We start from the raw sequence: 18,386 nt of genomic DNA on the forward strand, positions 1-18,386 counted from the left end.
TGGAGTTACTTAAGGATTATTATATCACCATTCTCTATCATCTTGGGAAGGCCAATGTAGTGGCCGATGCCTTGAGTCATAAGGCGGAGAGTTTGGGCAGCTTAGCATATTTACCGGTAGCAGAGAGGCCTCTAGCCTTGGATGTTCAGGCCTTGGCCAACCAGTTTGTTAGACTGGATGTTTCCGAGTCGAGCCGAGTTTTGCTTGTGTGGTTTCTCAGTCTTCTCTTTATGACCGTATCATGGAACGTCAGTATGATGACCCCCATCTACTTGCCTTTAAGGATACAGTTCAGCACGACGATGCCAAGGAAGTCACAATTGGAGATGAAGATGTATTATAGATGCAGGACAGGCTATGTGCGCCTAATATAGATGGTTTTCGTGAATTGATTCTCCAGGAGGCTCACAGTTTGCGGTACTCCATACATTCGGGTGCTGCGAAGATGTAGCAGGACTTGAGGCAACATTATTAGTGGAGGAAGATGAATAAAGACATAGTGGAGTATGTAGCTCGGTGTCTAAATTGTCAACAAGTGAAATATGAGCATCAACGACCGAGTGGATTGCTTTAGAAGTTAGTGATTCCAGAATGGAAATGGGAAAGGATCACTATGGATTTCGTTATTGGGCTCTCACAGACTCAGAGGAAGTTCAATGCAGCTTGGGTGATTATGGATAGACTGACCAAGTCAGCTCATTGCAATCCTATGATGACTACCTACTCTTCCGAGCAGTTGGCTCGAATCTATATTCGCGAGATTGTCAGATTTCATGGCATACCGTTATCTATCATTTCTGACCGGGGTATGCAGTTTACATCACGGTTCTGGAGGGCAGTACAACATGAGTTGGGTACTCGGGTAGAGTTGAGTACAACATTTCACCCTCAGACGGACGGGCAGTCCGAACGCACTATTCAGATACTGGAGGATATGCTTCGTGCGTGTGTGATAGATTTTGGGGGTGCTTGGGATCAGTTCTTACCACTTGCGTAGTTTGCTTACAACAATAGTTGTCAGTCAAGCATTCAGATGGCTCCGTATGAGGCCTTGTATGGTAGGTGGTGCCCGTCCCCAGTGGGTTGGTTCGAACCGGGCGAGACTAGGCTATTGGGTACAGACTTGGTTCAGGATGCCTTGGAAAAGGTTAAGTTGATTCAGGATTGACTTCGTACAGCCCAATCTAGACAGAAGAGTTATGCGAATCGGAAGGCTCGTGATGTTGCATTCATGGTTGGTGAGCGGGTATTGCTCCGGGTTTCGCCTATGAAGGGTGTGATGAGGTTCGGGAAGAAGGGCAATTTGAGCCCTAGGTATATTGGACCTTTTGAGATTCTTGAGAGAGTTGGAGAGGTGGCTTACAAACTTGCACTACCACCTAGTCTCTTTGTCGGTCATCCGGTATTCCATGTTTCCATGCTTCGGAAATATCACGGCGATCCGTCTCATGTGCTAGACTTCAGTTCGGTTCAGTTGGACAAGAATCTATCTTATGTTGAGGAACCAATGGCTATTTTAGATAGGCATGTTCGAAAGCTGAGGTCAAAGAACATTGGTTCCGGGAAGGTTCAGTGGAGGGGTCATCCGGTCGAGGAGGCGACTTGGGAGACCGAGCATGATATTTGCAGCTGTTATCCACACTTATTCACCAGCTTAGGTACTTTTTCTAACTCCATTCGAGGACGAACGTTTGTTTTAGAGGTGGAGAATGTGATGACCCAAAATGTCATCTTTAAATTTAATAATTAATTTTGTATTCTAAGACCTCGAAAAGCACTATTTATCATTCCTCGACTTGCGTGCACAGTCCGTAAAATTTTCTGGAAAGTTTTCAGGTATAAAATGAATTAAAATGTGAATTAGAGCTTTAAAACTTAATTGAGTTTACTTTGGTCAATATTTTGAGCAAATAGACTCGGATCAGTGTTTTGATAGTTTTGGTAGGTCCGTATCGTGATTTGGGACTTAGGCGTATGCCCGAAATCAAATTCCGAGGTCCCTAGCCCGAGATATGGAATTTTGATGAAAAATTAAAAGTTTAAGTTCAAATAGTGACCGGATGTCAAATTATGTGCAAACGACCCTAGAATAGAATTTTGATGATTCCAACAGCTCTGTATGGTAATTTTGGACTTAGGAGCGTGATCGGAATTTTATTTGGAAGTCCGTAGTGGAATTAGGCTTGAAATGCCGAAAGTTGAATTTTTGGGAAGTTTGACCGAGGGGTTGACTTTTTGATATCGGGGTCAAAATCTAATTCTGAAATTTTTCATAGCTCAGTTATGTCATTTATGACTTGTGTGCAAAATTTGAAGTCATTCCGAATTGATTTGATATGTTTCGACACAAGATATAGAATTTGAAGTTCAAAGTTCATTGATTTTGATTTGAGGTGCGATTCGCCGTTTTGATGTTGTTTGATGTAGTTTGAAGCCTCGACTAAGTTCGTATGATATTTTGGGATATTTTGGAATAATTGTTTAAGGTCCCGAGGGTCTCGGGTGGATTTCAGAAGGTAAACGGAATGGATTTCGGACAAAGAGTGAAGAAATTTCTGTTGCAGAAATTTCGTGCGTGGAGCCAACTTTGGAAGCTTATATATCGCAATTCATAAGGAACCAGAATATTTTCAAAACATGGCAGTTGTATCCGTTTGATTATAGTTTCCATAAAGTTAAACCATTCATTATTTGGATATTTGTACAGAAAGTTATGATAGATTGAATGAAGGCTGGTAGAATAGTTTCGCCAGAAATTTCTGATGCGTGGAGCCGACTTTGGAAGCTTATATCTCGCAATTCCTAAGTAATCAGAACATTTTCAAAACATGAAAGTTATAGTCGTTGGATTATAGTTTCCAAAAAATTAATCCATTTATCATTTGGACATTTGTACATGAAGTTATGATCAATTGAAGGAAGGCTGGTAGAGCAGTTTCTGGTGGACTTTTAGTGACGAAAAATGGACTTTTAGTGAGGGAAAATGGACTTTTAGTCACGGAAAATTAACTTTTAATGACGGATTGGCAGAAACTTAAGGACCAAAAATGGTCTTTTCATTTATTTCATTTTGGATTTTTGGAGCACGGTTCTTGGGCGATATTTAGGCGATTTTTACGGGAAAATATTAGGGTAAGTGTTCATTATCCTATATTGATTATATTTCATGATTCCATACTCATTTACATCATAAATCCGTGAATTTATGTAAGAAAAATCAAGATTTTTGCAAAATCTTCCAAAAACGAAAATTTAAGATTTGGAGGTCGAGTTGTTATCGAAATTTGGTAAAATTGGTATGGGTGGACTCGTAATTGAATGGGTTGTCGGATTTTGTAAGTTTTGCTCGATTCCGAGATGTGGGCCCCACGGGCAAATTTTGAGCTAATTTCGGATTTTATTAAAAATATAATATTTTCTTATGAAATTGATTACTATAATTTTTGTTGACTGTATCGAATTAATTATGACTAGATACGAGTCGATCGGAGTCGAAAAATCGAGAAAAAAACATAATATTTGGTTAAATTGGAGCAAGTCGAGGTAAGTGACTTGTCTAACCTTGTATGTGAGAAATTTCTCCTAGGATTGGTATTGATGTGATTATTGAAATGTGTTGAAAGTCATGTGCACGAGGTGACGAGTGAGTACACGGGCTAAATTGCGAAAGATTATATTTTTAAATTGTGTAGATCACTGTTGCGCATTTATTAAATTATTTTATCTTATTATATTTTTCATCAATTATCTGAGATATATACTTCAAATTTGTTTGATCTTTTCTTACTAATTGTTTTACCTGTTTAGTTGAAACTTGGTTTCTTTTATTCTGTGCATTATTTGAAGGTTGATTTTCTTTAAATTAAATATTATTAATATGAAGTATTTGACATTTTTAAACTTGATATTGAAGAAACGTAGTAAAGATGTTGAAATATTATTTTCCTAAATTATTTACTCCTGAATATTTTTGTACTCATTGTGAGGGAGCCGTGATCTCTTTATTGTGGAAGAATATTATTGTTGAATTATTTTGACATGAGCCGTGAGCTCTTTATTGTGGAAAAATATTATTGTTGAATTATTTTGACATGAGCCATGAGCTCTTTATTGTGGAAAAATATTATTGATGAATTATTTTGACATGAGCCCGAGCTCTTTATTGTGGCAAACTATTATTGATGATTTATTTTGGCATGAGCCGTGAGCTCTTTATTGTGAAAAAATATTGTTGTTGAATTATTTTGGCAAGTTAAATTATTTGAGCACTTGAGGTGCAAATTGTGATATATTGTGATATTGATATGCATGCGGTGGTATAAGGTTTGGGTATTGAAACGCATGCGGTGAGATAAGGGTGGCTTGATACGCGTGGCTAGTAGGGGTGACTACTAGAAGTCATGCGGTATGATAAGGGTGGCTAAAACGCGGGATGCTATTTCGGGAAAAAATATTTTCTTTAAATAAATTGTGAAGGCTCCCGCGGTGATATAAGGAAATGAGATATTGTGAAATTATTTATAACTTAGGACTACGAGGCGGTACCTCGGTAGTGCCCTTGTTGATATTGATTTATGGCCATAATTGCTTTCGATTAATTGTTGTGATTTTCATAAAGTTGAAGGAAATTCTGTTTTGATTCCACGAGATATTATTTGTAATTATTTAGTGTCATTAAATGTGACATACTATTTGATTCATTTCCAATGTCATTTTATTTTACTATATTGATAAACATTTTACCATGCCATTATTATATTCCAGTAGGGCCTTACCTGACCTCGTCACTACTCTACCGAGGTTAGACTTGGCACTTACTGGGTACCGCTGTGGTGTACTCATACTACGCTTCTGCACATCTTTTTGTGCAGATCCGGGTACATTTTACCAACCTAGACGTCAGTGAGTTACCTGCGCACGGAGACTTCGAGGTATATCTGCCAGCGTCCGCAAACTCCGGAGTCCCCTTCTATCATTTTATATTGCTTCCTTATATTTTATTTAGACCTTGACATATAGAGACATTGAGAATAAATTCTTAGAAGCTTGTGACTTATTTCTACCGGGTTTTGGGAGTTGAAATTGTTTGAATTGTAGTTTATTTATTTCAGATATTTATTATTATTCTGCATTGATTACCTAGTCTTAGAGACTAGGTGCCATCACGACATCCTACGGAGAGAATTTGGGGTCGTGACAGACCGAGACCGTTTGGTCCCGGGCTAAACGGTCCCGGCCCGCGGGCTAAATGGGCTAAGTGGGCATAATGGATTTTTATTTTAGAAAAAATTAAATAGATATTAGAGACAAAAGGATGTTAAAAAAAATATCTAAGGCAATGCTTTGTAAATTTTATTATAGAATTGTGACCTAAATTTTATTTAACATCCTAAATTTTAATATTCAATATTTAATTACGAATATAGCTTTTATATATATATATATATATATATATATATATATATATATATATATATATATATATATATATATATACACACACACAATACTATACTATACTATATATACATCTTATATCGAATATAACTTATATATATACTATACTATACGTACATCTTATATAGCTTATATACTATACACTTAGTGTGTGTATATATATATATATATATATATATATATATATATATATATATATATATATATATATATAGAGAGAGAGAGAGAGAGAGAGAGAGAGAGAGAGAGAGAGAGAGAGATTTAGTATATATACTATACATTTAATATATATACTATACTATATATACATCTTATATATAGTATATAAGATGTATATATAGCTTATCGAATATAGCTTTTATATATATATATATATATATATATATATACATTTTATATCGATATATATATATATGCTTTTTAGTAGTAACATGAAAGGACCAAAGTATGGTACTTTTTAGCTGGTATAAATATGGGATGATGGAAGATCAAGTTTTAGCTCAACTCAGATTACAGTTTTAACTAATTTCCCTCTCTTAGATATATTATCCTCTCTATCGGCTAGCTACAACAGTAACATAGCTAAATATAATGTCGCTTAAAATCACAACAGAGAATTTGGCAGCTTCGTTGGGACCGTTTGGCCGCTAAGGGACCGATCCCGATCCCTGGCGGGCTAAATGGTTTCGTGCCTGGCAGACCCAAAGCATAGGATCGGCCCACAAGATCGGTCCAGGCTTACTAAAACCGGGCCAAATGGGACCGGCCCACTTGCCACCCTTATTGCGTCGTGACACTTTTCTACCCAACTTATTTTAACCGCCCTGGCTAACTGCACTAAGATATGTTTTAGCATTCTCAATACAAGTTAACTCTTTCCACTTCCCCTTATAAAACAAAGTAGTACAAGTTAAGTTTCATTTATAAAGAAATACCATATTAGAAGTATCTAAATTCATAAATTTATGTTTCTTTTATAGCTTTTGTTTTTTGGTGAGTTAGTGATGGATATCAGAAAAGTCTCTTCCTACTAACTACACACTTGAGTTCTAAAGAAAGGGGAAACATATGTAACTGCAATAACTCCACTTCATTCTCATATGTATTCCCCTTAGGCCTTAGATATGTAATTACTGAATAAACTAAGAGTTGAAATTATGCAAATTTTTTGGTTCACTAAGACCACAATAACGTCATGCGTTGACAAGGAAATCTTCATATATTTAATTCAGAAACCAAGTTTACCTAAAGAAAGATTAGGTGAAATTCCTGAAGAATAATATCAAGAACTGGCCTAACCTAATACCCGGAGTGTAGCTAGGTGGGCGGAAGGGTTTTTTGCCGAAATCTCTCATCCGTAAATTATATTGTATATATACGATTAAATATTTTTTTTATGTAAATATATTAGATGTTAAATTCTCTTAAATCACGTAGTAAAAATCTTGCTTAGGCCGCTATCAGATACGTCAATTATAATACCTAAGTCTGTGTCCTAAAAAGGAGAATCTCATTTGACTAGCATCAACCTTTGCAACTACTCTTTCCAAAAAAATAAAATACTCTACCCCCAAGAAAAAACAAAGTTGAATTAAGAACGTATCTAATTTAGATGTAAACTTGAATATTGATTGCTTAATTTTTAAATAATATCTACATATTTTGAACTCCATAAAAAATACTGTAAATTGCAATTTTTATAGTTAATTTTTCAAAAAATGCATTTGAGGAAAAAAGCTTTGCTGGAAAAAATAATAATTGTATGACTTTCCAAGTAATAATAATGTAATTAATTTCTTTAAAAGCCAAAGAATATATTCTTTTAGTTACTTAAGACAATTGATACAATTTCCTTGTGGCTGCGCATGGTTATAAAACGTGACATGGTATTGAATGATTTTTCAAATCATATTATAAGATATTTTTATTTTTGTTCTTTTGTGAACATCTAGAAATGTTGAACCAAATCACAATAGCAGTTCTAACTTCTATTTTGGGAGTTTATTACTTGGCATGTACTTCTCGGAGGTAATAACGTTGACCATTTTCGAACAATGGATTTGATCACCTCATTGTTTGACTATAAGGGCGCATATAGGCGGAACTAAGATTTGAAACTTATTGATTCGAGACTATAATCCTTTAAAATTACTGGGTTCTAAATTAATAATTTATACATATTCATTAGATTTCTTAATGCAAATATAGGGTTTGAACAAAAGCTATTGGGTTCGGCCGAACCCGCAATCAACATTGTAGCTCCGCCCCCGAGGGCGCGACAGTAATCCAAAATGATAATACATATATATAGCATCAAAAAATATATCTTAGGACTGTGCTTAAATTATATAACAATCTTTTTGGATGGTTGTTATCTATTGTATTGTATTGTTACTTTAAATATAATATTTATTTTGACTCTTACTTAAAGTTTATTGTATCGTATTATTAAATCCATTATTACGTAACGACAAAATGTGTCACTTTATGTAACGATCAATTTGGCATAGTCACATCGTTACCTTACTTTTTCCCTTATCTTGCCCTTCATTATTATTAAATAAACTTATTTTATCCTTTACCTGACCTATTCTACCATGTATCTTAATTTTTTTAAAATAATATTATAAATTTATTCTTCATATTGCTGGTGCGCCACATCATGAAATGACGGCAAATGATACAATCTATCAGAACATTATATTTATTAAAATAATATAATATAATATGGTACAATACAATATGATATATACATTTTTCGTCTTGCAAATCCATATAGCACACACTATCTTTTAATTATAAAAATCAAAGGTGTAATAAATTTTTGGTTATCATAATTAATTTCCGTAGTAGCAAACTCTCCAACCATACAATTCATTTGCTGATATCCATATATAATCCTTGCTTCGGGGAAATTTTGTACTATCTTCGATCCCAAATATTAATCGTTTGATAAAATGAAATTATGTTTTAAACGGTAGACCTATTAGAAAACAAAAGTCATTATTTTTCTTTCATATATATATATATATATATATATATATATATATATATATATATATATATATATATATATATATATATCTTTATTTGTTGCAAAGAGTGGAGTCTTAATTAAGTGAGATGTTTAATAATAGAAAAGAGTAGTTTAGGCAAATATTATTATGACTAAAACTATTAAATATTTTTCGTAAAGAAAATGCAAAAAATCTTAAAAGACAGACAATATAAATCAAATGTAGCATTTTATAATGCGGAATTGGTATGTTTACAGAATATGGTGAGTTTCTACTAGGTGGAAATCGTGTGTATATGATGAAAAATAATAATCGTGTTTATTTAAAGTTAGGTTTTTTTTTAGCTACTATAGAGAAATTATTGGGATAATCTATGTTTATGTATAGAGTAGGTTAGGATTAAAAGAATTTAAACAATTTCTCTTATATATGACTAAAAAGTAAAATTTATAAAAAGAAAACCATCTGAAGTGGAAAGATGCCATATCATCAACATTCTTTTTATCTAATTTTTATCTTCATTGCCAAACTATATATAATATTTGATTTATGTATTCAAAAGGATACTGGTGCTTCTACTTCATGTATTTGCGTAATGCCCTGTCTATTTGTCCTATTGGTCGTTCATGATATTAATAAGTTAAAGAAGAAAATACTAAATTGGCGAACTATTAAATTTGCAATGATATATTATAAAGAACTACAAGCCATTATAATCTTCTCTATTATATTTCTTTAATATGGGAAAATACTCGAAAGCATATATTAAAGTACATCCATATTTTAATTACTGCATCGGTTTCATTTTATATAATATTGTATGATTAGACGGGGGCGGACACACATGATGGCAAGCGGGTTCAACCGGACTTGCTTTATCAAAAAATAATAGTGTGTATATGAATAAATTAGGATTAAAGTTGCGTAAATTTTGTATAAATATTTTATTTGAACCCACTGAAAACTACTATTTTATGATTAAAATTATGTACTTCTAAGATTGAACCCACTTGCACAAAATCTTGGGTCCACCAATGTGATTAGACATAAAATTTAAAATAAAGAACTTTAATACATTTCAAAAAATATGTTAGAACTTAAGATCTTAAACATAACACTTTATAACTATAAGAGCATGCTACAAAGTAAAATAAAAAATTAGTTATAGATTTTTTTCACATATAAATATATATTATTCTTATCGAAACTAACTAAAAAAGGGTGAGAGATCCCGAATCATATCCATCACTTGTCCAGCATAAATAAATGGTAAACAAATAAAATTTTAAACTGTATGCTAATTGTTAATTAATAGCTAGGTACCTAAATTTTAAAAGTTAGAGTATCATCTCATATGCATTTGACCAATGTAACACATATACACATCTAACTTCTTAATTCATATTCAATTGACCAAGGTAACACATATATACATCCAACTTTTTCTAATTTGTCACAACTGAAAACAGTACAAGAATACTTCTGATATGAAACAATTGTTTATGAAAGAATTGATTTGAAAAATGATTATGGGATTAATCAAATTATTTGATATTATTAGTAAAGAACAAATATTATATATGTATATATATGTATATTTAGAAATTTGGATAAATAAGTAAAGTGGCACCCAAAATAACAAAGGGCCGCTTGGTGCCACTTGCGCAAGGCTTAATGTATCGCCCTTTAGGACGCGGGATCGAGTTTGCTACACGAGATTCGTTCTCCTTTTTTTAATTTTGCTGCTGACTCTTTTTTCCTTGTGAGTTCCTATCGACTTTCTTAATTTTATATATTCTTTCTTCTATTTCATAGTTTTTAGTGTTCTATCAAGACAAAAAAATCTAATGGTTACTAAATAAGTTTTTGATTTGAGTATCTAAATATGCATCTATAGCGAGTTTTAGCTCCTATTTGCCAATCTTTTAGTCAAACCATAACTCCATAATATGAAAATTTATCGAAGACAATTGTAAATGAATAATACTAATTTTTTGTTGATATTAGTTATATTATCGAAGTTTTATGCTTTGCTCACCATAATTATTAAATTATTTTATTTGATCAATTTGTACCAAAAGACGAATAATCCGAATCGAAACTCAGAAGAGATCAAGTCAAAGTCCAAAGTAATACGGCACCCGCAACCTTGAATTCTGGATCTTCCTCTGGGAACAATTGTTTATTACAAGATTGGCATGACTTGTCTCTGTGTGACCTATAGGTCACAGATTCGAGCAATAGAACTATAGAAGCATCCACTAATGCTTGTATTAGAGTATACTGTCTAATTATACCTCTTTGTGTGCGGTCCTTCTTCGGATACTGATTACTTTATTCATGCTGCCTTTTTTATTATTTAATATTCTTAGTAAAGAACAAACATTATCTAATAATTTCCCAAGTTGGAAAGTTGAGACAAGATTAGGGGTTTATGATCAGTTGATGTTTTGGTGAATGTTTGGTCTACAATTGTGCTTCTAATATAACTTGGTTAAAGGCCCTTAATATATAATGACTTTTGACCAACAAATTAGGTGCGGTTGAATGAGTCTTAAACCATGACATGAGCATTAAGGCGGGCCAAAATAATAATTGTGCTTCTAAATTATTTAAAGGCCATTAATATTTAATTATCTTTTTTTTTTTAGTTCGCCGGAGAGTTTAAGGTCCAAATGGCACTGTTACGAGTTTAAGTTGACTTCAAAGTTGGATATTTTCATTTTTTTAATTTTATATATTACTTCGAGAGTAACTTTTATATATTTACATTGTAAAAAAAAATTACTAATAATTGCTCATGATAAGTGAAATTAATATCTTAAAATATAAAATAGTTTACTTATTACAATCGGCTAAAATAAATAATAAAGAAATCAATCAGTTAGGTATAAATTAAAGGAAAAATGCATAAGTACCCTCCTAACATATAGCCAGATTTTCAACTATACACTTTATCTTTGCGGGGATCTTATTAGCTCCTGAACTATTTTTAAATGTGTAGTTGGAAATCCAGCTATAGGTCAGGGTACTTATGCATTTTTTCTAAATTAAAACATATTCTTTTTAGGGATTAATAGACTCGTGAATATGGAGAAGATCACTAGAAAAAAAATCATTTTGTTTGAAATAGTTTTTCCAACGTTTGCCTAATTTTTTTCTTTTTAAAATAACAAATTCCGCCTCTTTTTTCTTATATTTCTTATTTTAAAATCTTATTTGGGTCATTTTCCAAAAGGGAAGAACAATCTATAGTGCAAAGATGGACAAGAAGAAAATTCAAGGAGTAGTGGATAGGCTGACTAATTCCCTTTGACATCGATTGAAATATTTATAGCGATGTTTTTTGTGATTTCATTCTTTAACTAAAGATTTTAATGACATATTTTAACATGTCATTAAAGATAAGATGTAAAATTTAGAGTGAAAAAACTTTCTAACTATAGAAAATGTCAACAAATTAGATATGACATAACTCAACTCTACATGTACTTGAATTAAGTGGGCATTTGGACATGAGAATTATAAAATTCCGGAAAAAAGTGAAAAAAATAGCATTTGAAAAGTATAGTTGTGTTTGGACATGAATATAATTTTGGGTTGTTTTTGAATTTTTGTGAATAACTTGAGTGAAAATTTTGAAAAACAGTTTTTTGGAGTTTTTCAAATTTTCAAAAAATTTTAAAATCATATTTAAGTAAAAATTAAAAATTTTATAGCCAAATATTGATTTCCCGAAAAAGTGAAAATGTTTTGGTCAAACAGGCTCTTAACTTCTTGATTATTAGTTTGACGTAGTGGGTTGATCGTTGTCCGACCCTTACATAATTGTTTTTGTGTGTAGAAAATATATTCATGGGATTGACCTAACTTACAACAGTATTAGGGATTAATAAAAACCACAGAAGATAACATATTATTTATCTAATTTACGGTTAACACAACTAGGACTTTAGTCATATCAGCTGAATAACTGATTAGCAGGCGGCATGATCAGAAACGGATCTAGGATTCGTAAAATATGGGTGTGCTACTAAAAACAAGAGAAAAAAGTCCGTTTGGCCATAAGTTTTTTTTACTTTTTTTTTCAAAAATATTTTGAAAACATTGTATGGTTATAAAAAGCAACCATTTTTTGGGCCATTTTTGAAGATGAATTTTTCAAGTTTCAAAAAGCAGCTTAGACAAGTTTTTTTTAAGTTTTATACTCACAAAACTTCAACTTCTTTTCAAGTAAAATGCAAGTCCAGATACAATTTTAACTTTCAAAAATATTTTTCATCTCATCTTCAAAATTTTTTTTTTTTCAAGTTTCAATCAAATCTATGTCCAAACGCTAGCAAAATATTTAGTAAGAACTAATCCTTCTTTATTTGGGTAGTTAACTCAACATTCAACTAATTGCATCATTCAATCCACATTTTGGAGCATGATATTTAGCAAATAATATTAGATCAATTCTACAAAATATGTACGTAAAATATCTAGTTTAAAAGAAAGATTATGTGTTCTTGTGCATCATAATTTGGGCTTAAATCCACCCCTGAGCATGAGAAAAGAGCTTCTACTACGACTTTATGATGCATATATGAATTAAAAGTGAGACCCTTTTGAAACTATTGATTAAATAAAATATAAATAGAGAGAATAAATGTTATATGGTCCTAGCAAGTCAAGTAATTTGAAATAAATTGTTGAAATTAACGAATTGACAACACAAGTCAAACTATTCCTAAATTTGTGGTCACTCAAGTAAAACTTCAGCTGCGCTGACTTTAAGTTCCAAGTATCAGTAGGTCAACTGCTTCATTCTTTTCTACTCTATCACTTCAAGGAAATTAATAAAAAGAAAATACTTAAATCAGATTGCAAATTTGTCAAAATTTTCATTTTTCTCAAGCGTGATATTAACAGTCTTCTTCATATTTTTGGGTAATGAATAACTACTTTTTTTCTAATTAATTGATTATTTGTTTAGCATATATTCAAGTATAAATAAAATGCTAAGAGCCCTTTTTTTTTTCCACATGGTGTAACATACTCTGTTCCTGACTAATTCAGATTATGTAGGTGAAACGTTTCCATAATAAAGACTATTTCATTTTGGGGCTCGAATTCCAAATTTCTTAGTTTAGGATAATAAAATATACAATGTTCCTGAAATTCGGGTTCACGAGTCTAAACAATTTCAGCCATACAAATTAACAAGACTAAAAGTAAATAGTACTGTCATTATTCGTCTTAAAACAGTTGCGTGGCTGCCACATGAAACTTTGCCACCACATCCCTTTCTCTCAATATAATAAGCAACCATAGAAAAAATATATACTTCCGTTTCAATTTATATGAGTTAGTTTGACTCGGCACGAAATTTAAGAAATTAAAAGAAATTTTTTGAAACTTGTGATCTTAAAAACTTTAGGGGTAAAAACTTTGTGGGGCCATAACTTTTATGTGGTTATAAAAACTTTTCATTAAAGGTAAAATGAGTAAAATGAAAAGTTTAAAATTAAATTATTTTTAAATTTAAAAATGTATCATTTATTTTGGAACATACTAAAAGGGACTCATCTAATTTGAAACGGAGTAAGTAATTTACTACTCCTTTGGTGTCAATTTATGAGTCACTTCAAATCTTTTACCTGCCTTTTAAATATTTTGAACCCTTAATATTATAATTTATAGTACTTTTTCTTTTACATAATTTTTAAATATATAAAATTTATTTCAAAAAATTTAAAAGTTCTATGTTTGAAATTACACGAAATTTGACTCTTGAAATCTGAATTATGTCACGTAAATTGTTATCTAAAGTAACAGCAAAGAATATACATAAAATAATGTAGTAAGAGAATTCGATCCAAAATACCTTTATCTTTTATCATAATTAATTAAATATTCTTCCCTCCTTTGCTTTGTCTAATCATCTTCTCCGAATAATGTCAACCAAATTCCAGTCCCAGTCCTCTCCCCCACCCTCCCATATATCTTTGTGTATAAATACAACTCTGACTTCAGAAGTTTATCAGTTTCATATATAATCAAAAAATAAGCACCTAAGCTACCAAGAATTGAAGAAGAGAAAATCTTTGGATTTAATAGCAATTATAAAGTGGCTATGGCGGATGAATTTCAAGTTGGTGTATGTGGAGAAAACAGTTGGTGGAATTCAACAAAAAATATTTTTGGTTTATCACCTAATTGTGTCTCTTCAATTTATGATCCTATTGGACACTTAATTTCATGGCCAATTAGTGATTTGTTGGACATGAAAACAAAGTCCAGTGATGATTCCACTCTACAAATATTGGGTATTGATCTTTCTTTACCATCATCAACACCTGATTGGAATCACTCACCGTAAGCAATTCCTATTTAATTTGTTCATCCTTTTTTTTTTTTTTTTTGGTTTTCTTAGAAGGTGGAAAGGTTATAAAATAGTAGAGGAGAAAGATACTTCTTGAGCGTTTTTCTGTTCTACTATCCGGTATTAGGTGAATGTTGTGTTGGAGTAACGGTAAAGTTGTTTTTGTCTGGCTTTTAGGTCACAAGTTTGAGACGTGAAAGCATCAATTGATGCTTATATTAGGGTAGACTATATACATCACACTCCTAGAGATACGGCCTTTTTCTGAATCCTGTATGAATGCGAGATGTTTTCTGCACTGTACTGCCTTTTTCACTATCCGGTATTAGGTATTTACTAGTTGTATAGGGCCCACTGAATGGAAAAGCATGTTTCTACTGGTAAAACATTTCTCCATTCTCGAAGCTTGAACTCGAAAATATTATGTTATGTTACTCTCTTATCTTTGTGGTCTAAAAGCATTTTATTAAGAGATTATCTTTGAAAGCATAAGGAAGTCAAAATATACTACTCCCTGTGTTCAAATTTATGTGAATCTATTTCAGAAAAGAATGACCCCTTTCTAAATTTGGAAACATTTTTGCTTAAACTTACAATTCTACCCTTAATGGAAAGTTTTTATAACCACACAAATACTCTGTGATCCTTTTTGACTTGTTTAAGACCACAAATTTCAAAAGTCTTCGTTTTTTCTTAAACTCCGTGCCCAGTCAAATAGATTCACATAAATTGGAACGGAGGGAGTAGTTTGTAATAATAAAGTTTTTTCTTATATTCCTTTTTCTTGGAATTATGCAGCAATGATAAGTTGGACGACACTTATCTTTCCATGCTACAAGAAGACCTCAATTCAAGCCTGAATTACCAGCAAGAAAATGCGGTGAATTGTCCCAAGTTGAAGAGGAACTTTTCTAGCATAACTGAGGATTCTTCAACCAACTCTTTTAATAAACCAATGAATCAAGATTTCCCTTACTACTCAGAATTGCTGCAAACACTATTTGATACTGATCCTAATCAACAACCTCAACAATCTTTTTATACAAACAACCAGCCAATCAATTGTACATCATCCACAAAGTATAAGCAAAATTTGGATGATTTTGCACCTTCTTTGCCTACTCACTTGTTAAAGCCTTCAAGTGAAATCCTCGCAAATCTTCCTAACTTATTCTCTAAGGTAAGTACATGATATAGTTTGATATTTGAACTTAAATACACTGACAGTGTAACAACTTCCTTTTAAGTAGTTAGTGTATTATTTTAATATATTGTAGTAGATAACCTGACTATTATTGAAGAGAATATATATATATATATATATATATTAACAATTCTTGGCAAGTACATCATATAATTTGAGCAATTTATCTTATATACGATGGCAGTATAATAAACTTCTTTTACAATATTAGTGTATTTTAACATGTTGTCGTAGATAACCATACTATTACCTTTTTTATTTTTTTTGCAAGAGAATATATATTAACAATTCTTGGTATAACTTTTCAGTCTAATATTGAAGAAATCCCAGAGTCGACCTCAAGTTCACTATCTAAGAATAGCAGCAATGAACCATCATATAAACGACCCCGAATTGAGACACCATCACCATTGCCAACTTTTAAGGTATACAATATGTTTTTTAGTATATTTTTTTATTAAAGCCATGAAAGCAGTCACTAATGCTATCTACTCACCCTCCTTGAGGTGCGATACTTCGCTAGACCCTGCGTAAACGTAGGATGTCTCGTGCATCGCTTTTTCTTTTATAAGCAAAATGATTGGACACTTTCTTTTATAAGCAAAATGATTGTTGTCCAAGGTAAAGGATGAGAATTTAATTTTTAGCATTGTTATTAGGTCAGAAAAGAGAAAATGGGGGACCGAATAACTGCCCTCCAACAATTGGTTTCACCTTTTGGAAAGGTAAATATTTGGATTTTTCTACTTTTTGGAAGAGCATTATTGCTTCTTTTTCTGTTACACAATTATGAAAAATGATGATTTAGTGCTCTATTTTAATATTTAAGCTGTTAATAACCTTTGGTTTTTGCTTGTTATCTTAGACCGATACAGCTTCAGTTCTCCAAGAAGCTATTGAGTACATCAAGTTTCTTCATGATCAAGTCAATGTACGTACTCCTTATTATAACTCCACAAAATATCTTCTTAGTAAATCACAAAATATTCCAATTAACATGTTGTTTTGTGATTTCAGGTTTTAAGCAACCCATATATGAAAAAGGGATCACCCACTCAATGTCAACAGGTAGAAATCTTGTAACTCCTATGTTGATCAATTATTATATACGATTTATTGAAAAGAATTAGAAACAAGAAACTTAAAGTATTTTTGATTTATTTTTTTTGAATTTAACTTTATTTGAACTGACAGTAAAAAAAAATTTTGAACTATCAGTGCATTTATTTACATGTTATATAGAAGGTAACTTGTGTTACTTTTTAGGTTACTAATTCAATTTTTTTTATGGATAGTCATATATAGTTATCTTTTAGGTGATATAATAATATAATTTTTTTTTATATTGTCAATATATAAAAATTAAACTCATATTTTATTGACTACTGATAGGTCAAGGAACAAGAAGGATTAAAACAAGACTTAAGGAGCCAAGGACTGTGTTTAGTACCAATATCAAGTACTTTCCCAGCAACAGCTGAAACTACTATGGATTTTTGGACACCAAAAGTTGGAGCAACATTCAAGTAGAGACCAATCAAAGAGGAGAAGTTCAAAAAATATTGTAGAAATTTATGATCAACAAGTGATTTAATTTAACCAATTTATAAAATAATATTGTGGAGAAGATTAAGGATCACACAATATTTGTGTCTTGAGCTAGAAAGTTGGGAAAAAACAAATCAAGGAAAAAGTGAAAGGAAAAGAAGTAACCATCTAAAGGAAGACAGCCAAATGCTGGGCCATCTAAAGGCAGATCAATGATGTGTAGACTAAGGAAATGATTAATTAGAGGATAATGTAGAGTTGTAAAAAGAATAATAATGTGGATTAGGAATAGGAATAGGTGCTAAATTTGGCTGATGCTTTTTTCTAGATTAATTAATTTATTATGTTTCTGGTTTGACGTTTGTTAAGCAAATAGCACATTATTAGGGACTTTTGTTCCTGTTTCTGTATTTATTTAGGGTAATGAGCTATTGCCAACTTTTTAATACAATACTGCAAATATCAACGGAATTTTATATACAAGTCTGCAGTAGCAGACCTAGAAATTTTAAATTGTGGGTGCGTAATTTTTCTCTCTCTACGGTTGCTATTGAGATTGGGTACTCACTTAACATATTTATAGGATTTACTAGTTTTTCTATATAAATAATAATGTTTGGTTCCAAAATTACTGGATGCTTGAGAACTCATAACATTAAATGTGGGCCCGTCATTAGATGGCATTCATTAAAGTGAAAATATCATAACTATGTTCTTTAAATTCGTTGATTTTCGTAATGAGTGTGTCAAAATCATAAATTACCACAGTCCACATACAAAAACCTGATAGAAT

General features: G+C 31.7%; 1 protein-coding gene across 1 annotated transcript; it reads left to right on the plus strand.

The window, feature by feature from the left end:
- Positions 1-14,425: 14,425 nt before the first annotated feature.
- On the plus strand, positions 14,426-18,106 carry LOC107763722 (transcription factor bHLH112-like). The gene is made up of 7 exons (XM_016582214.2): positions 14,426-14,834; positions 15,640-16,021; positions 16,354-16,470; positions 16,705-16,770; positions 16,911-16,976; positions 17,063-17,113; positions 17,438-18,106. Exons 1-7 carry the CDS (start codon positions 14,593-14,595, stop codon positions 17,573-17,575), a joined length of 1,062 nt encoding a protein of 353 aa, XP_016437700.1. The 5' UTR covers positions 14,426-14,592; the 3' UTR covers positions 17,576-18,106.
- Positions 18,107-18,386: the final 280 nt, after the last annotated feature.

Source organism: Nicotiana tabacum, chromosome 14, assembly GCF_000715075.1.
Source record: "Nicotiana tabacum cultivar K326 chromosome 14, ASM71507v2, whole genome shotgun sequence".
NCBI classification, from domain to species: Eukaryota; Viridiplantae; Streptophyta; class Magnoliopsida; order Solanales; family Solanaceae; genus Nicotiana; species Nicotiana tabacum.

Bases quoted from the DNA above. Each gene is read 5' to 3' on its own strand.
- LOC107763722 (XM_016582214.2), top strand. From the start codon at position 14,593: ATGGCGGATGAATTTCAAGTTGGTGTATGTGGAGAAAACAGTTGGTGG. The intron at 14,835-15,639 runs GTAAGCAATTCC...GGAATTATGCAG, and splicing joins CCTGATTGGAATCACTCACC to CAATGATAAGTTGGACGACA. The intron at 17,114-17,437 runs GTAGAAATCTTG...GACTACTGATAG, and splicing joins CACCCACTCAATGTCAACAG to GTCAAGGAACAAGAAGGATT.